Source organism: Strongyloides ratti (genome assembly GCF_001040885.1).
Source record: "Strongyloides ratti genome assembly S_ratti_ED321, chromosome : 1".
NCBI lineage: Eukaryota > Metazoa > Nematoda > Chromadorea > Rhabditida > Strongyloididae > Strongyloides > Strongyloides ratti.
The window spans coordinates 10038120-10058965 of record NC_037307.1 but is presented as its reverse complement, the minus strand read 5'-3'; the positions used below and the strand labels follow the sequence as shown (position 1 = coordinate 10058965).

The following is a 20846-nucleotide window of genomic DNA, read 5'->3' as shown; positions in this document are numbered from 1 at the left end:
AATACTTTAGTTTATGACGAAAATAAACGTTTGTCGTAAATATGATATCATATAATAGAATAAAAAAAAACTATTAAATATTTAAAAAAAAGTTATTTATAAAATAATCAATGAAATTTCTTGACTCAACAAAAATTACTAATCTTATAATTATATATTTAGTATAAATATAAATTTTCAAAACTTCTTGATAAAACACTAAGATGCTTGTTTATTTTAAAATAATCGAAAGAGACATATTTTAATTCAATATTTTTTTTTTAAAATATTAATCACTACATACAAAGATAAAGATAATTCAAAATTTCTATAAATAATATTATTGATAAAACATGACATTACAAAAATTTAAATATCTCTAATAATCATAATTTATTTGGTATATTTTAAATAAAAGAAAGCTAAAAAATTTAAAATATTTTAAAATTATTACATTGTAATAATAGTTATTTCGCTAAAATGGTTTTTTCAATAAAAATCAATGATAGTGAAGATGGAAAAGTTTGTATTGATGGGAAAAAAGCAAATGCCAAAGTTTTTTCTGACTATATCAAAGGATCATTAAGAAAGGAAGTTGCTCCATATGGATATAAAATTATAATTTATCACTATGGAAATCCATACACTATTGATGGAAATCTTCTTGCTTCCAAATCTGAATTTGTTTTAGGTGTAAGATATTAATATTTTAATAATTATTTAATAAAATTTAAATTTTAGCTCATAAAACTTTTCCAATCACCATTGCAATTAGATTTTTCTGATTGTTCAAAGAATGCCATTGAAAGAGTTATTCACTACTTGAAAACAGGTGATGATAATTTCGATCCATTGGAAATATCGTCTATCTATGATATTGTTGTTAAATTAGATATTAGACCATTAAGAATGATTATGAAACATCGTATTGATAATGCCATTGTTGGATTGAATGTTGAAAAACAAATAAAAAGAAATCAACAACGCTCCAGATCAATGGTTAAAAGTAATTCTAGATCAAGAGCTGTAAGCAATTCTAGATCAAAAATTGAAAGTAGATCTAGATCAAGAGTTGGAAGTAAATCTAGATCAAAAGTTAGAACTAAAAAGAGAAGTATAAATGACTATAAAAAATGTTTTGATGAGATTTTTGAGCTTCTTAAGGCAGTTGACAAATTTAACGGAAACATTCAACCTGTTCCTATGGATGATAGACCAAGAAGAGGAAGATCTGCTAAAAAAAGTGTTAGTAAGGCAAGAAAAATTCCATTTTCCAGAGATACTAGTATAAGAAAAGATAAATCGGTTGATAAAAGTATTCAAACGTTTGGGAAATCAGTTTCTAGAAACTTAAATAATAGCACAAGAAAAAGTAGATCAATAAGTAGACCAAACAAAAAAAATTTAGCTAATGATAAAAATGTTTCTCAAGAAAATCATAAACAATCACCAAAAGGTGGAAAGAAAAAAAACATGTTGAGAGATTTGTCACAATTATCAAGCAGTGGAAAAAAAAATAAAATGAAAGAGGACAGTAAAAAAAGACCAAAAAGCAGAAGACGTTATAATGGAAAAGGAAAAAAATCAGAAGGTTTAATGTCTAATGCAATTTCTCCATACAGAAAAGATATGATTGATAATGGAGTTATAACAATAGCTCCATATTTTAGTCAAAATAATCCTTACATTAAAAATGAAGAATCAATTCCACCATCATCTTTTACCACTGATTATAGTGATGATTCCACTGCTCTTTCAATCAGAAATAGTAATAAAAGTAACTCAAAAAATGTTAGCCATTTTAATAGTGCTCCAAAAATCCAACTGCAACAAGTCATAGAGAATGCAATAGCAGAAAATAAAGATTATGAAGATAAATGCAGACGTAAAGATGGAGGCTTTAATTCAGGAAAATTCCAATACTAGAATGGTTCTGATCCAAAGCATGCTATGTTATAATATAATAATTAATTAGCATTTAACAGAATTTAAATATTTTTTTTGCTCATTTTAAAAGATACAAAATTATAGTTGTATCATTTTCCATAAAGTAAATTATCATAAATTAAAATACTCTCATTGAAAAAGATACTTTAAATATTCACTTGTACTTGCTTATTATAAAACTTTTATAATTAAAATTATTTTATGAAATATTTGTAGAATAATATTTTGTGTAGAAAAAATACATGAAACATAAAAAATTTTAAAATTATCATTTATCGTATAATAATTAAGTAATTTTCTTGTAGTTAAAAATGACTGTTTAATGATTTTGTTAAATTATATATATCTTTCATACCGTTTAGCAATATTGGATTCATTGTAATTGTTAATAAAATCTTTTTATATTTCATTTTTACATTAAAAGGCTTAATTTTAGAGTCACTGACGTTCTAGAAATTATTTTTAAATATTTGAATAATATAAATATGTATTTTTTTTTAAATTACAATGTTGATTTAATAAAAAATTTTTATACCAAAATAATAAAGAAATAAAGAAAAATAAGTAATTAAAAAAAACAACTTTTTTTGGAATTTGAATATGCTACTATAGTCATTCGATAGCCCTTGAAATGGGATGAATTTTGCATATAATCAACAATATACTAAAATTGAAACTTCAAGAGTTATAAGGATTCAAAGTTGAGGGGGGAAAGTGTAGAATATTTTTTTTAAATCTCAATTTTTATGATAATATTGTAAATTTTGAAAATAAATACTTTATTCTATATCATTTTTTTACGAGAAATTCATTAAGCCTATTCACATCTTCATAGGACTTCTAAAAATAAAGATATGATAAGAAATATGTTTAAAAAAAAGTTTTAAGAATTTAGTGATAACTCAAGTAAATGAAGTCACAGGTCTATGAAATTGGATGCGCTGTGCTTCATTCGTGATTTTAGGTATACCCTACGTTGAAAAGATTTTTTAATTTTCAACCGTTCTTGAAATACTATGCTTGGTATTTTTTCGCGCGTAATCCATTGTCACCGTTTTTTTATATCTCGAAAGTGGTTAAAGATATAAAAAAATTTTGAAGGTAGACCCTATTTAAAAACACATTAGAAAACGATTGCAGAAATCTGATTTCATTTATCTTGTTTTAAAAGCGAGATATGACCAAAGGCGGAAATTTTTTAAAAATATTCATTGTTTCCGACTTTCCAGTATCTCAGCAAATAATGACCTTATGAAGATGGGACCAGTTTCATCCGATTTCTATTCAAAAGTAGGTCTAGAATATTGATTTTCATAGCTGTAACAATATTATTTTCAGAGATATAAAAATTGGCTAAAAATTTTCTAGATTTTCGACTTTACTTCTAAAAATATGAACAAAGAAAAACAACTTTTTTTGGAAATTGAATATGCTACTATATTCATTCGATAGCCCTTGAAATGGGATGAATTTTGAATATAATCAACAATATTTGAAAATTGAAATTTCAGGAGTTATAAGGATTCAAAGTTGAGGGGCGAAATTGTGGAATATTTTTTTTAAATCTCGATTTTTATGATAATATTGTAAATTTTGAAAATAAATACTTTATTCTAGATCATTTTTTTACGAGAAATTCATTAAGCCTATTCTTATCTTTATAGGACAATTACAAATCAAGATATGATAAGAAATATGTTTAAAAAAAGGATTTAAGAATTTAGTGATAACTCAAGTTATTGAGGTCACAGGTCCATGAAATTTGATGCGCTGGGCTTCTTTCATAATTTAAAGTATACCATACGTTGAAAACTTTTTTAAATTTTCAACCGTTCTTGAAATACTATGCTTGGTATTTTTTCGCGCGTAATCCATTGTCACCATTTTTTTATATCTCGAAAGTGGTTTAAGGTATAAAAAAATTTTGAAGGTAGACCCTATTTAAAAACTCATTAGAAAACGATTGCAGAAATCTGATTTCATTTATCTTGATTTTGAAGCGAGATATGAACAAAGGCGGAAATTTTTCTAAAATATTCATTGTTCCCGACTTTTCAATATCTCAGCAAATAATTGTCCTATGAAGATGAGACCAGTTTCATCCGATTTCTATTCAAAAGTTGGTCTAGAATATTAATTTTCATAGCTGTAGCATTATTATTTTCAGAGATATAAAAATTGGCTAAAAATTTTCTAGATTTCTGATTTTACCTCTAAAAATGTGAACAAAGAAAAACAACTTTTTTTGGAAATTGAATATGCTACTATATTCATTCGATAGTCCTTGAAACGGGATGAATTTTGCATATAATCAACAATATACTAAAATTGAAACTTCAAGAGTTATAGGGATTCAAAGTTGAAGGGCGAAAGTGTAGAATATTTTTTTTAAATCTCGATTTTTATGATAATATTGTAAATTTTGAAAATAAATACTTTATTCTAGATCAATTTTTTACGAGAAATTCATTAAGCCTATTCACATCTTCATAGGACTTCTAAAAATAAAGATATGATTAAAAATATGTTTAAAAAAAAGTTTTAAGAATTTAGTGATAACTCAAGTTAATGAGGTCACAGGTCCATGAAATTTGATGCGCTGGGTTTCTTTCATAAATTAAGATATACCCTACGTTGAAAACTTTTTTAAATCTTCAACCGTTCTTGAAATACTATGCTTGGTATTTTTTCGCGCGTAATCCATTGTCACCGTTTTTTTATATCTCGAAAGTGGTTAAAGATATAAAAAAATTTTGAAGGTAGACCCTATTTAAAAACTCATTAGAAAACGATTGCAGAAATCTGATTTCATTTATCTTGACTTTGAAGCGAGATATGAACAAAGGCGGAAATTTTTCTAAAATATTCATTGTTTCCGACTTTTCAATATCTCAGCATATAATTGTTCTATGAAGATGGGACCAGTTTCATCCGATTTCTATTCAAAAGTAGGTCTAGAATATTAATTTTCATAGCTATAGCATTATTATTTTCAGAGATATAAAAATTGGCTAAAAATTTTCTAGATTTCTGATTTTACCTCTAAAAATGTGAACAAAGAAAAACAACTTTTTTTGGAAATTGAATATGCTACTATATTCATTCGATAGTCCTTGAAACGGGATGAATTTTGCATATAATCAACAATATACTAAAATTGAAACTTCAAGAGTTATAGGGATTCAAAGTTGAAGGGCGAAAGTGTAGAATATTTTTTTTAAATCTCGATTTTTATGATAATATTGTAAATTTTAAAAATAAATACTTTATTCTAGATCAATTTTTTACGAGAAATTCATTAAGCCTATTCACATCTTCATAGGACTTCTAAAAATGAAGATATGATAAGAAATATGTTTAAAAAAAAGTTTTAAGAATTTAGTGATAACTCAAGTAAATGAGGTCACGGGTCTATGAAATTGGATGCGCTGTGCTTCATTTGTGAATTTAGGTATACCCTACGTTGAAAAGTTTTTTTAATATTCAACCGTTCTTGAAATATTATGCTTGGTATTTTTTCGCGCGTAATCCATTGTCACCGTTTTTTTATATCTCGAAAGTGCTTTAAGATATAAAAATATTTTGAAGGTAGACCCCATATAAAAACTCATTTGAAGTCAATTGCAAAAATCTGATTTCATTTATCTTGATTTTGAAGCAAGATATAAACAAGGGCGGAAATTTTTCTAAAATATTCATTGTTCCCGACTTTTCAATATCTCAGCATATAATTGTCCTATGAAGATGGGACCAGTTTCATCCGATTTCTATTCAAAAGTAGGTATAGAATATTGATTTTCATAGCTGTAACATCATTATTTTCAGAGATTCAGAAATTGGCAGAAAATTTTCTAGATTTCTGATTCTACCTCTAAAATTGTGATAAAATAAAAACAATTTTTTTAGTAAAAATTTTATTAAAAAATCTACTACTAATTATCTTAATTTTATTTTTATTTTTTTTATATGATAATTTTGGTTATTTATGCGAAAAAAATTTTTCTAAAAATTTTTTTACTGTTTTTCAACTATCAAATATTCAGATCACTATATATTTATTCAAATTTTTAAAAAATTTTCAAATACTTTTTTATTTTATTTTTTATTAATTCAGTAAGTCAGTGACTCTAAAAGAGATCCCATTAAAAAAATTTTTAAGAAAGAGATTATAAAACATCATTATCTTTTCATTTTTCAAAAGAAAAATAATGGATTTTTTTTAAATTTATAAACATTAGAAAATACTCATTCTATCATTGGGTAAAAAAAAATTTAACAAATGTGAGTTATAGTATAAAAAGTCATTTTATAAGTAATTAAAAAGTAATTAATAAATTAAACTTTTGATAAAGTGTTGATAAACATTTTATAATTATTTAAACACAATAATTTTTAAAATGAGGCGCGGTCAATTGTGACATTTTCGCTAAAATAGACTGTCTTTTTCAAAATACTTTTTCATAATAATTATTGTTAATTTAAAAAAATTTTCTAGTTATTATGGACGAGAAATTACCTGAAGCTGTTGATGTCGTTATTTTGGGTACAGGATTACCTGAATCCATGCTTGCTGCTGTTTGTTCAAAAAATGGGTTATCTGTCTTGACAATTGATAGGTTAGAGGAAGTTATTTTTTCTACTTAAATTTTAGAAACTCATTTTATGGTTCATCTTGGGGATCCTTTAGTTTTGAAAGTTTAAAAAAATGGCTTACTTCAGAAGATGACAAAATATCTTCAAAAGATATTGATGTTTCATTGGAAGAAGGTGAAATTTATATTCCATTAACAAATAAATATACTAAAGATGGTATATGTAATGTATCTTTTAATATAGTAGAAAATAAACAAGAAGATGAGACAACAAATCTTGAGAAACTTCAAAAAAATAGTAGAAAATTTTCAATTGATTTATGTCCAAAACTTTTATTATCCGATGGCAAAATGGTAAGTACTCTATGTGACTCAGAAGTCAGTAAATATGTTGAATTTGTCAATGCTGAGAGATTATTGTGCCTTAAAAAAGTTACTAAAGATGTTGAATCATATAAAGAATATATAACAAAAGTACCTTGTTCGAAGGCAGATGTCTTTAAGACAACATCTATAACCATGTTAGAGAAAAGGATATTAATGAAATTTATGACAGAAGTCTTGAATTGGCATTTTCATAGAGAAGAACATGAATGGAAGGATGTTTTAGAAGGTGACTTTGATGAATTGTTAGAGAAACAAAAAATTGGAGGACAACTAAAAGAATATGTTATGGATTTAATAGCAATATTAAGAGAAAGTAATAAAACAGGTGACTGTTTAGAAGCTATATCAAAATTTTTAGTTTCAATAGGAAAATATGGTAATTCACCTTTTTTATATCCTTTATATGGTGTTGGAGAATTACCTCAGGGATTCAGTCGTTTATCAGCTGTATATGGTGGAACATTTTGCTTAGATAATAATATTGATGGTTTTGTGATAAAAGATAACAAAATTATTTTTGTCGTTACTGGTGGTCAGAAAATAAAATGTAAAACTGTTATTTGCAATGGAGGTTATATACCAGATAAATATTTTAATAAAGATAATGTAGAAACGATGGTTGAAAGAATTATCATTATTAGTAATAAACCAATTACTAAATTTGATTCTGAAGAAAGTGAAACAAAAGTTGGAATTGTTAATTTAGCATCAATAAATGATGGAGTTAGGTGTTGTCTAATTGAAACTGGTTATCATGGTCAAACAGCTCCAAAAGGTTATTATGTTTCTCACATAACTTCAGATAAATTTTCTGATGAATTTATTAATGAATCTTTGGATAAACTTTATATAAATTCAGAAGACAAAACTTCAAGTATAATGATGAAGATTCGATTTTCTATAAAGAAGATAGATGAATTAATAGATCTCGATAAACTTCCAACAAATGTTTATGTCACTCCAACAACAGATTCAGAATTAAATTTCAGGAATATTATATTAAAATGTGATTATTTATCCCAAAGTATATTGGAAGATAAGTAAGAATTATTTGAATAAAAAATTTTTAAAAAGTTTAAAAATATTTTTTCGTAAAATTTTCAAATCTTTTTATTTGTTAAATAAGATTTTATAGTTGACAACATTTTATTCCATAATAAGTAAACATTTCACGTTATAGTGACATTAAAGAAAGATGGTTACCAATAAAAAATACTAATATAAATATATTAATATATTGGTAAGTATAATTTATATTTTGAAATATTTCATTATATTTAAAAAAATATATATTTCCTTTATAACTTTATATCTATAAAATTTTTATATGTTAACACTAGTGGTATAAAGTATATCATTTTCTAATTCAATCGACAACCCATATTTTTATAATTTTATTTGTTTTATTTTATTTTTTTTAGAAATGATGGATCCACAAAAAATTGATAATGACCTGGTTGGAGCATTAGAAGAGGAGGAATTAAAAATGGCTATTGAAATGCAAAAAAAATGGGACTTACAAAAGAAAGAAGATAGTAATACTGGTTCATGTCCATGGAAAAAGAATGCTCCTACTTGTGCAGCCAGGTTATCAGATATTATGAGTGAAGAAATTGTTAATAAAATATATACAGAAAAAAATAATTCATTACCAGTTAATAAAGAAAATTCAACTACTATAACATTACCAATTGAAGAGGTTGAAGAAATGGATCCTGATCTAAAACTAGCAATGGAACTTCAAAAACAATTTGATGCAGAATTGTCAATAGATGATACTGATCGTGAAGAAGCCCTTAGATTACAGAAGATTTTTGATGAGGAGATTGCACAAATTTATGATAAAGATCATAGTTTAGATATATCTGAAGCAAAAAAACTTCAACATGAATGGGATATTGAAGTTTTAAATGAGGAATCACCAAAACCAATAACTTTTGGAATGACGCGTTACAAATTTTCACATGATGATGAGGTCGATGATTATGATGCATTATTACAAGAGTATGAAGATGAAGAAGATATTAAAGAAAAAAGTTGGATAAAGAAATATGAGAAAAAAGATAATTTTCTTGGTGATAATGATATTAATAAAAACGATTGTGTTGCTACAACAAAACATGATACTGAACTAGCTAAAATTAGAAATGCCGATAAAACAATGAATTTTGCTATTGGAATGAATATTGGAGATTGTTCTGATGAAAAAATATCTAATAAAGTTTTTAATAAATTAAGACAATACAGTAAAGATGAAATTAAAAGAAATTTTAAAATTAAGGATAAAGCTGAAAAATCAACTTATGAACAGGGTATGGATGAAGATGCAAGATTAATTATTTTTAAATTAATTCAAAGAAATGAGTTAGATACAGTTGAAGGAATAATAGCTAGTGGAAAAGAAAGTATTGTTTTACATGCAAAAAAAGAAGAATGGAATTTTGCTATTAAAGTTTATAAAAAAACATTATCAGAATTTAAAAATAGAAATGAATATGTTAAGGATGACTTTAGATTTAAAAATCCACGTCATGTTTTAAAAGTATGGACTCTTAGAGAATTTTTAAATTTACGTCGTCTAATGAAAGCTGAAATTAATGCTCCAGAACCATTATATGTAAAAAAAAATGTTCTAGTAATGAGAATGATTGGTGAAGATAAACCAGCTTTGAAATTAAAAGATGTTTTGTTTCAGGATGAAGAAAGTAAAGAATTAGCTTTTAAAATGGTAGAAAAAATTATTTGTGATATGTATAAAAATTGTAAACTTGTTCATGGTGATTTAAGTGAATTTAATTTATTATATCACAAAGGAGTAATTTATGTTATTGATGTATCACAGGCAATGGATTTATCTCACCCAAATTCTTTAGTATTTCTTCTTAGAGATATAGAAAATATCTTAAATTTCTTTAATAGTATTGGAACACAAAATTTACCTTCTTCAGGAGTTCTCTTTGAAAAAGTTACTAATATTCCAATAGATCCAACAAAAAGTGTTGAAGTACAGGTTGAACAATTTGAAGCTGATAATAGAAATATCCATTTACGTGATGATAAAGCTAAACCATGTAATGTTGAAATTAGAGCAATGGCAGAAGAAGAATGTAATGATTGTTGATAATAATGTATTTTTGTTAAATTACAAGTTAAGTGTATATCACTTCCAACTTGCTTGTTAGTGGAATAAACTTTTTACCTTGAAATTTTATATTCAATTATATAGTTGAAATCTATAAAAATATTTAAAGAAATAAAATAAATTAAATATTATTTTTGTTATATTTTCTAATTTTCAATAATCATATCACTAACTGTAACAGTTAAATAAACAATAATTAAAACTACCATCAATCGTTGATGTTTTAACGATTTACATTAGATTAGATAATATTTAGATTTTGAAAGTATAAAAATTTAAATATTTGATTTGTTAAAGTTAAAAAAATAACAAACTTTCAAATTTAAATATTTCACTATTATGTATTAAAGAAAAAATAAAGTAAAAAAATATACTATTTAATACAATTGGTTTTATTGGAAAAAAATGAATTTTAAAGTAAAAGAAAGGATGCATAGTGTTTTTGGTAGAATAATAATTTAAAACATAATAATTATAGTAAATAAAAGAAAAACTGACCAATAGGCATTTTCCTATGCGTATGCAATAATTAATAGTACTATCTAGGAGATCGACTGTATCTTCTTCTTCCAAAATCTCTTCTTGGTGATGAGTATCTTCTTCTAGGGGGCGAGTTAAATCTTTTCGATGCATTTCGTGGAACTGATAAATCAACACGAATTCTTCTACCATCTAACCAACCATCGTTCATATATTTTACTGCTTTTAAAGCATCCTCTGGATCATCATATTCAATAAAACAATAACCTCTGTGCATACTTCCTTCATATCTTTTTAATGGAACCATATCAATATGTGTAATTGTTCCATAATTTTCAAAAATCTCTTTAACATGTTCTTTTGTAACATTTTGTGTTAGATCCCGAATAACAAGTCGTTTGTTTTTATTTTTTCTTGTGTAACTACGTGAACGACTACGTCTTCGGCGATCTGGAGATCTTCTTCTGGGAGAATATTTTCTACTACCGTAACGATGTCTATCACTGCTACGTCTGGGAGATCGACTTCTTGATCTACTGTAACTCCTTTTCCTGTTCCTTGAAGCTGTACGACCTCCTGAAGAAGATCCTGAACGGCTAACTGATCTTCCAGAACTTCTGGAGGATGATCTTCCCGAAGAGGAACGGGATGAGTCACTTGATCTGGAAGAAGAACTATGACTACGTGAAGAAGTGGTACTTGTTGATCTGGATGTTCTTGATACTGATCTTGAACTGCGGGACACTGATCTTGAGCGACTTTTTACACTATCTTTATCAGATACATCTTCTTTTTTTTCTCCCATCTTTGAAAAATTCCTTCTTACGTGTCTAAAAAATTTTTAATAAATTATTTCATAATACAAAAACAATAAATAAATAAAATGAAAATAAAACTTTTAAATTAATGTTAAACGTTAAATTTCTACTAAAAGAAGAAAAAACAAAAATGATAAACAAAATAAATACAAAATATTTAATAAATACAAATAAAAACAAGAATGGCATCAAAAATATAGAAAGTAGATATTTGAAATGCAAAAAGCCAAGATGTTTTGATAATCTTCTCTATGAGACCAATGTTTTGGTAATTAGTATCCAAGTTTTTCATTCACCAATGCATTTTATTCTGTACTTTTTTCCAATGAAGACTAATAAAGCTAAACAGGTGGAGAAATACACTCTAAATATAAATTTCATCTGTACCTAACGGTAGCGTCTTAATTTTTCATTACATTTTTTCAAACTTTTGTACAAATTTTTTAATAAAATGTGAAAAACATGTAAACAAATAATTTTTTTATTATGAAATTCGATAAATTTGTCAATTAGAAACGCTTCAGATTCTAAATTTAAAAGATTTTTATCTTAAAATTAACAATTATAAAATTTTTATGAAAATGATGGTAGTTGATTATTATAAAAGAAAATTTTTATTTAATTGATAAAAATGTGCGAATTTTTTATGCCAATAAAGTTATAGAAAAAAAAAATATTTTTTATAATCACTCTTTATTAATTATTATAATATTTTAATATAAATTTTATTTTTTTTAAAATGACATTAACTAATTTAATTATCATTTATAATAAAAAAAAAGTTCTAGGTGATTATATTTTAAGAAGTATGTATGTATGATTATTTAATGAGAATACTCTTGTAAATTACACTTATGTACCTAACACGTTGGTAATTTTTTTCATCTTATCAGCTTCAACTGATTACGCTTACGTTAAAAGAAAAAAAAATTTAACAACATAAGATATGATTGTCATTTATTTATTTAGAATGTATTATTTGTAAGGGAAAAAAAAGTTCAAAGAACAATTTACAACAACTAAGAAAAATTGGATACATTTTTTTAGTGAATTGACATAGGACCATCTTCTAGTTACATTTTATACTCTTTGCTCTTATTAACTAAAACTTTCAATGGTATATTAGAAAAAAAAAAAGGATTACACATTCATTATAATCATACGAAGGATTTAATTGTATATGAATGAATTAACTATAATTACAGTTTTTTTCTATTCATAGAAAGATTGTTCTTTTTTAAAATAATATTTTCAAAGGTTATTTAAATCAATGCATTTATAAGTTTATTTTTATCATTAACCTTTTTTGCATGAATTTATTTATTATCATTAGATATCCATCTTTGATATTAATATCCAGAAAACTTTTTTCTCTAGAAATTTTGTATCATTCAATTTAAAAATTATAAGTTAAATATTTATTTTATTGAATAATTGATAAACTATATATATGTATCTAACTTTTTTTTCCTATCTTAATGTATCTCATTTAATTTTGAAAATAGTTTTTTTGCCATGACACAAATATATGTATATTTTACATTTTTATATGAATGGACTAAAATTTATGTATAAGTCATACTATACTATACATCTTTTGATGAAAGATTAAAGAAATTTTTATCATAAAAGTTTTAACTTTTTATTAGTGTTTTTATTTGTTTTGTTATATATTAGTAATAATTTTAACCAAATATAAAAGAGATATTTATTTATATTAGACTCTTTTTGACAGTTGATTGAAGTAGTATTATAATATATGACAATTTAAAAATGATTAAGTATTGAATTTTTAACTTTATAGGATGAAGACATTATAATGAGTCATAAGAGAGAGGATTTTATATATAATTTATCTTTTTACTTATTAATGAAAACTGATAAAATAATTCTATGACTTTATATAAAGACACCTAAGGAATATATAAATATATATATTTTTTTTTAAAAATATTATTTATATAATATAAACATTTTTAATAAATAAATAATATGTATATTTATAAAATAATAATAATAATAAACATGTACGTATTATTTATTTCATACATACTAAGTTCTGACAAGAACCTAATTGTTAATCACATTCTTATACACCTCACACTATTCTTATCATCATCATCACAACTACCACCATTACAACACCCATCAATATTTTTAATAGGAGTATAGTTTTGTCAGAAAGTTAAAAATATATATATATAATTATTACAAAGGTACCCCTACAAAATTTCTTTTCTTTGTAAATATATTTTTACCCTTTAAAATTTATATTTCTAGTTTTTAAAAATAATAAAATAAACTTTAATATAATCTCAAGTATCTTTTATTTTAAAATAGATTATTTGATAAATAAAGAAGTAATGTAAATTGATTTAAAATATTTTTTGTTTCAATTTGTAATCAGTGATATTTTGAAACGTTATTAATATTTGTTTCTTGTTTAATACGTGTTTTATATTCTTATCATATTTAATGATTTCATTTACTGTTCTTTTTTATATTGTAAATATATTAAATATCTTGATTTTTAACATTTGATCTTAAAATATTTAAAATTGATATTAATTTTTTTTTCAAATTATTTTTATTATAACTATTATAAACATACTTTATTTTTTATAAAAATTTTAGAAATTTAAAACTGACACTCATTAAACATTAACAATTAATATAATATAGTTATTGTCTTTTTTTTTTCTGATATGAGTGTCAATTTAACGAAGCATGAAAAAGTTTTAAATGAAGCATTTGATAGAATTGCAAATTCCCCTACCGGTGATGAATGGATGCTCCTTGATTATGAAGGTCAAAGTAACATCATTAAATTAAGTGATCGAGGTACTGATGGCCTTGAAGAGCTTGGAAGTAACTTTAACTCAGGTCATGTTCAATATGGAATAATTTCAGTGAAATCTTCTGCCACAAAACAACCTAAAGTTGTGATGATTCATTGGCAGGGTGAAGGTGTTCCATCTAAAAGAATATATGATACTACAGGTCATGCAGAAGCCATCAGACACCATTTTCGCCGTATTCATGCTATAATTCATGCTCGAGATGATGTTGATTTGGAGGAAGATTCAATTCTTAAAGTTATCAATAAACTTGGTGGTGTTAAGGAAGATAAAAATATTCAGGGTTCTTCTATTGTTCCATCAGAAAAAGTAACCTCTGTATATCAACCAATTAAACCTAGTAGAGATATAAATATTAGTGAAAGAGACAAGTTTTGGAAAAAAATGAAGGAAGAAGAAGAAGAAAATAAAAAGGAGAAAAACAATAAATTTAATATAATTTCACCAACAATAAAAAATAATAATTATCAGGAGGTAGAAAAAATTTCATCTGTCTATAAAAGAATAGAACCTAGTAAAGATATTAATTTAAAGGAACGTGAAGAGTATTGGAAAAAATTAAATGAAGAAGAAAGTTCAAATAAAAAAGAAAATTGTATAGAGGTAGAAAATAATTTGATAAAAAATAGAAAAAATATGTTTGAAGAAAAAATTGGATGTATTGAGGAGGAAAAAATAAAAATTCCATTATCTACACCTGAAAAATCTAATCAAATTAATTCAACATCTCCACAAATTTTACCTGAACCTGTAAAAGAAACAAATAATATTTTATCAATAAATAAAATTGAAGAAAATTTATCAAATGTAAAAATATCATCTTCAGCAATAGCATTATGGGATTATACAGCTCAGGATGATAATGAAATATCATTTGATCCTAATGATATCATTCAAGAGATTGATCAGTTTGATGAAGGATGGTGGCGCGGTCGTGCTCCGGATGGTAGTTATGGAATGTTTCCAGCAAATTATGTTAAATTACTGTGAAGCGTTGAGAATCAATATTTATATAAATTATATCTTCATATTATTTCCTTTCCATTTTTTACATGTAAATAGAAATATTTAAAAGAAATATTATAATTATAAAAATATATACATATATTTTGTCATAATTTTTTTTTATTACCTTTTTCATTTTATATAATTTTATATAAGAATATTCTTTTTATGATAAGAAAAAATATATTCTTTAGTGATAAAAGATACTTTTATATATTATAATCTTCCTTTCTACATTAATACTCTTACTATTTAACGTCACTTTCTTTTTTTTTTCTATGATTAATATTTATTTATAAAATATTTAGTAATTTAAATAAAATATTTTTAATATTATAATATTTAATTTAAAAGTTAAAAAAATATACCTAAAGTTAGGATATATTTATATAATTTTTCAAAAATATATCTACTCTTATGTAGAGAATTATAATTTATTTTGTTTACTTTCTTTGGAATAACACATACACATATTGTATTTATATGTAAATAGCCAGCTGGCAATAATATTAAAGTTTTTTCCTTCTTTCATTTCCCTAACACAACAAAAAAAAATACCATATATTATAAATAGTTACTATATTTATATATATAAAGTTTTATACCTTTTTTTTTTATCATTCATTTCATATGAAATTATATTTATTTATTATTTAGTTGTTAATTTTTATCAACAAAAATAAAGTTTTGAAATATATAAATATGTATATTTGAAGAGAGAAATGCCAAATAATAATGAAACATCACCTATAATAAAGAATACCTATAAATCAGGAATTTTCCTTTTAATTATTGTTAATCTACTATGGGTTGTATCTGCTGAAATTACAAGGGTATATATTATTTTTTTTTTTACCCTTAACTTTTTTAATAATAATATATATATATATTTTTTTTTTAGTATATCTTTGTTGATTTAAATTTACGGAGACCTCTCTTAATAACATATGTAAAATGTTGTATGTTTAGTATGTATTTATTGAAATTTATTTTTGGAAGAAATAGTACAAAAGATTTACCTTATGGTAATTTAGAAGAAATTGAGGAGGAGTCATCTGAATTTGAAATTGAAGGTTTATCTGGACCTGAATTTGAACCGGTTATTGATGTTATAGAGAGTGGTAATGATTCAGATACAGTTAATAGTAATAATAATACAAATGGTCATAGAAGAAGGTCAGTTAGATTTTCTGGTGTTCGAGAGATAAGGAGGATGCCTGATTCCTCTGCTGAACATGCTCGTGAAGCCAGAAGATCTTATCACCCTCCTAATTTTAATTGCACAATATCTCCTATGTTAAAATATTCTCTCTATTTTTGTCCTTTATGGTTTTTTTCATCGACTACATATCAAGCTTCACTTATGTTTTCATCAGTTGCATCTGTCAATTTAATATCGGCTTCATCATCATTGTTTGTTTTAATGTTTACTGCTGTTTGTCCAAGAAGGTTACATGATAAATTTACAATAACAAAACTTTGTCTAGTCTTATTAAATATGTTTGGAGTTGCTTTGGTATCTCAATTTTCTGAATCACTTTATGGATCAGCACTAGCTTTAATTTCAGCATTTTCTTATGCTATTTATTTAGCCGGTTTTTCAATGTTTATTCATAAGTATGGTAATATTGATATAAATATTTTATTCGGTATGTTAATTATTTTAAAATTTTTATTATTTAATTTTAAGGTTTTATTGGTCTTTTTTCATTATTTTTTTGTACACCATTAATAATTTTGGTGCATTTATATGGAATTGAATCTCAATTACCATTACCAACATTATATGAATTTGGAATAGTTATGTTAAATGGATTTGTTGGATCAGTTTTAGCTGATTGGTTATGTTTATATGCAACAATGTTGACGACATCTCTGATATCATCAATCTCAATGTCATTATCAATACCTATGGCAATGATGGCTGATATCATTTGCCGTGGAAAAGTACCATCATTTATAGAATTAGTTGCTTCAATACCAATATTAATATCATTTATTGGTTCTGCAATAGTTAATCAAGATAACAATAGTAGCAATAATGGTCATAATAATAGAAATGGAATCATTGGTGGTGGAAGGTTAAATCGCCATCGTCGTGGAAGGAGAGTTCGGAACAATGAAGATGAAGCATTACTTGATGGAGACGATGATCAAGAATATTAATCCTTTTTTTAAAAACCATGTATTTATTCAAAATAATAATTTTTAAAAGTTTAAATATTTTATTATTAGATTTTAATTTAAATAATAAAATTTAACTTATTTTAAACTTAAGTTATACAAGATGGTTTTATAAATATATTTTCATTGGAAGGAAATTATGTATAAATTACAAATAAAGAAAAACTTTTTTGGTATTATTCAAATTTGGTAGGACTATTTTACTTATTATTTTCACAATTTCAATGTCAATTTTTTAATTATTTTATTCTAATTTTGGCAAACTGTGTTTGTAATAGATTTTTATTTTGTATAAATATATTTTTGTTTTTTTTTAATTATATCATTTTTTTTTAATTTTTTGAGGAAAAAAAGTTTTTTATAACATTAAAAAAGAACCACTTAAATGAACTTTCACAATAAAGATGTGATTTTTCGGAGAAACTTAAAAAATACTTTAGAATATCAAAATTATTAGTATAATAATAATAAACATATTGGTGTAAAAATTAATTTTATTCCTGGGGTATTTCTCTTGACAGAAAAAGTTTGAAATGGTAAATGATAAGAGAAAAAGATTAATAATTTATTTTAGAATGAAGATAATAACAATCTAATTGTACAGAATTATAGGTAAGAACTTGAAGTATATGTAAGTAAAAATTCATAAATAAATCAATATTCTAAAAGTACTTATAATATTTCAAAAAAGAACAAAAAATTTCAAAGATATTTAATTCTTCAATAATAAAAAATTTAATTTCATATTAAAAATTCTAATATTCTTTTTTATCAAAAAAAAACTATATTAAGAGTCTAATATAAATATTATTTTTGAATAATCCCCAAAAATACTTTCAGAAAAGAAATGGTTATAAATTTTTTAAATTAAAAAATATAATTTAATAGTTAATTCTTATATTGAAAATAACTAAAAATAGCTCGAAACAATTCTAATAAAATGATGTCATTAACAGTCTAATGAAACATGACTTTTCTTTTGAAAAAAGAATGTATATAAAACTGCCGATAGACTACCCTGTACTTATTTACATCTTTAAATAAAAAAATTAAAAGTTCACACTACTTTATTTTTCACATATTTAATAATATTTTTTTTTTGAAAATAAATTTCAAGTAAAGTTAAACATTATCACTTAATCTAGTATATCTATATTAATTTTATGGTATTTGAAAAAGAATTTATAGTGGTGGAAAACAAAAAAAAAAAAAGAGAGAGATATATGTTATCAAGGTAATTTGTAAAATCTCTTTTTAAGGTTAAAATAATAATTTTCCCCTCATGACCTTCACTCACTTTTTTATATATCAATATATAAAATGTATTTATCAATTGAAATAAAGAAAAAGAATTACTTGTAAAAGTGTGCTTTTGAATTTACAAAAATTTAATATTATTTTGATATTTGTGTGTGATTTAAATATTCTTTTCTTTTTTTTGATTTTTTTTAATATTAACGGAATAGAAATTTTATCTTTTGAGAAAGAATGAAAGAACAATTTTTATTTATATTTTGTTGTTTTTTTAACATAATGATAGTAAAATTGTACTAACAAAAAAAAAATGTTCTTTATTAAAGAAAAATAACAATTATGTTTCAATTAATTTAAATAGAAATGTAAAAAGAATATTTTTATTTTTTTTAAAATCAATTTATATTTTTATTACTTTGTTGTTTTTTTTAATTAGTATTAGGTTTATTAAAAAATTTATCATTATAGACAGTTTTTTTTTTTATAATGATTTTATGAAACAATTTGTTATTATATATATTACCACATAAATTAAAAAGGTATAATATATCATGAGACTTTCTTCCTTGAATCAAATAAAAAAAAATATTCTTTTTTTTTTGTATTTCTTAACAAAAGAAAAGGACATTTTCAGGTTATTGTACCTTTTCTTATATTATTTTAATCATTGATATAGGCTCATGGTAATGTATACCTCTTTTTTTTGTATGAAAAATTAATTAAAATAATGAAAAAAAATGTATTAAAAACAAATATTATTATAAATTTAAAGATATATAAATACATATATAAGGATGTATTAAGTATGCTATATTAAGCCATCTTTTTTTTTAATATCTTTTTTCTATAATATGCCACATTTCTTTTGTTTCTATATATATTAATTATGTTATAAAAATATATATATATACATATTTGTTATATATTTATAATATTTATATTAAATAATAAATATAAAAATATTTTTATACAATGATATATTAATAAAAAGTTTAAATTAATTAAAATTTAAATAAAATATATTGTTAATGTATAAATTTCAAAGATAATAAAGAAAATTTTGAAAGTAATAAAGTATTAATACCATTATTTTTTTTTTTATTCACTAAATCACTATGACCTCATCTATTATTGAATGTAAAATTTTCCTTAAATGACCCATTTTTGTAATAACCTTAGCAATTACTTTCTTTTTCATCATTATACGAAAAATTTATATTTAATTTTATAAAAGTTTTCTTTTATGTATGCATGTTCCATTTGGTATATATATATATTATGTTATATTGTATATATATATTAATTTTAAAATTTTATACATTTTTATAGTTTTCACAAAAATTTTACAGTAAAATATATGTATAATTTATTTTGATATAAATTTTTATTATTGTATATATATATATATTTTTTTTTACTATATATAATATAAGATAATGAAAAAGAGAGAGAGAAACCCTGAATGCCATTTTTGAGTAAGATTATATATTGAAATTGTCAGCGATTTGATATTAATTTATAAAGTAGAAAAATAGTGTTCATTTTTCATTTCATTTTTAAGATAATTACATTCTTCACTTTCAATTTAAATTTTTTTTTTTTTCATTAAAATTTCTTGATTTATAACTTTAGGTAAAATATAGTGAAATTGGGTGTAGGAGATTTAACCTACCAAAATACGACCTTGATTAGAAATGAATATATGTGATGTGTCTTTTATAAAAAGACTTTCTTTTTATTTTAGTTTAAAATCATGTTTAAAAAGGCTGATCTTTTCATTTTTATTTTTGCTTAAAAATATTACAAATCTTTTTATTTTAAAGTAATTAGAATTTAGTTACTTATTTAATTACCTCATATGTTGTGTAATGTTTTTTCTTCCTTTTTTTTTATTAGTATTGTTATTGAAAATTAATTATAAAATATTTATGATTATATAATTTTTCTATCGTTTCATTCAAGTACACTTATATTTTCACTTTTAAACTAATAATCTCCTTTGTAGTTTCTCTCTTTCTTTGTATATCTATATATATATATGTATATTTCTCTCCATATATATTATAAATATTATTTATAATTATTAAAAAAAAAAGGATGGGTAGTTAAAAGTTTACCTAAAAATTTTCACTTATTACATAAAATATTTTTGTAAGAGAAAAGGACAGGTACATTAAAAATATATAATTTTTCTTTTATA

At 23.4% G+C, this 20846-nt stretch overlaps 6 protein-coding genes across 6 annotated transcripts; 5 read left to right on the top strand and 1 right to left on the bottom strand.

Annotated features, from left to right (window-relative positions):
- Window positions 1-459: 459 nt before the first annotated feature.
- Window positions 460-1905, top strand: SRAE_1000310900 (Hypothetical protein; the record flags this gene model as incomplete). The annotated part of the gene is made up of 2 exons (XM_024650262.1): window positions 460-672; window positions 721-1905. 2 exons carry the CDS (start codon window positions 460-462, stop codon window positions 1903-1905), a joined length of 1398 nt encoding a protein of 465 aa, XP_024504057.1.
- A 4521-nt stretch (window positions 1906-6426) lies between these two features.
- SRAE_1000310800 (GDP dissociation inhibitor) lies at window positions 6427-7949 on the top strand (the record flags this gene model as incomplete). The annotated part of the gene is made up of 3 exons (XM_024650261.1): window positions 6427-6542; window positions 6578-7218; window positions 7264-7949. 3 exons carry the CDS (start codon window positions 6427-6429, stop codon window positions 7947-7949), a joined length of 1443 nt encoding a protein of 480 aa, XP_024504056.1.
- A 379-nt stretch (window positions 7950-8328) lies between these two features.
- SRAE_1000310700 (Serine/threonine-protein kinase RIO3) lies at window positions 8329-10026 on the top strand (the record flags this gene model as incomplete). The annotated part of the gene is made up of 1 exon (XM_024650260.1): window positions 8329-10026. The coding sequence occupies one exon, from the start codon at window positions 8329-8331 to the stop codon at window positions 10024-10026; it is 1698 nt and encodes a 565-aa protein (XP_024504055.1).
- A 559-nt stretch (window positions 10027-10585) lies between these two features.
- Window positions 10586-11332, bottom strand: SRAE_1000310600 (RNA-binding protein with serine-rich domain 1; the record flags this gene model as incomplete). The annotated part of the gene is made up of 1 exon (XM_024650259.1): window positions 10586-11332. The coding sequence occupies one exon, from the start codon at window positions 11330-11332 to the stop codon at window positions 10586-10588; it is 747 nt and encodes a 248-aa protein (XP_024504054.1).
- Window positions 11333-14050: 2718 nt separating this feature from the next.
- SRAE_1000310500 (Drebrin-like protein) lies at window positions 14051-15193 on the top strand (the record flags this gene model as incomplete). Its single annotated transcript, XM_024650258.1, has 2 exons — window positions 14051-14213; window positions 14256-15193. The coding sequence occupies 2 exons, from the start codon at window positions 14051-14053 to the stop codon at window positions 15191-15193; spliced, it is 1101 nt and encodes a 366-aa protein (XP_024504053.1).
- Window positions 15194-15930: 737 nt separating this feature from the next.
- SRAE_1000310400 (Solute carrier family 35 member F5) lies at window positions 15931-17374 on the top strand (the record flags this gene model as incomplete). The annotated part of the gene is made up of 3 exons (XM_024650257.1): window positions 15931-16041; window positions 16110-16857; window positions 16899-17374. The coding sequence occupies 3 exons, from the start codon at window positions 15931-15933 to the stop codon at window positions 17372-17374; spliced, it is 1335 nt and encodes a 444-aa protein (XP_024504052.1).
- Between the last annotated feature and the right edge of the window lie 3472 nt (window positions 17375-20846).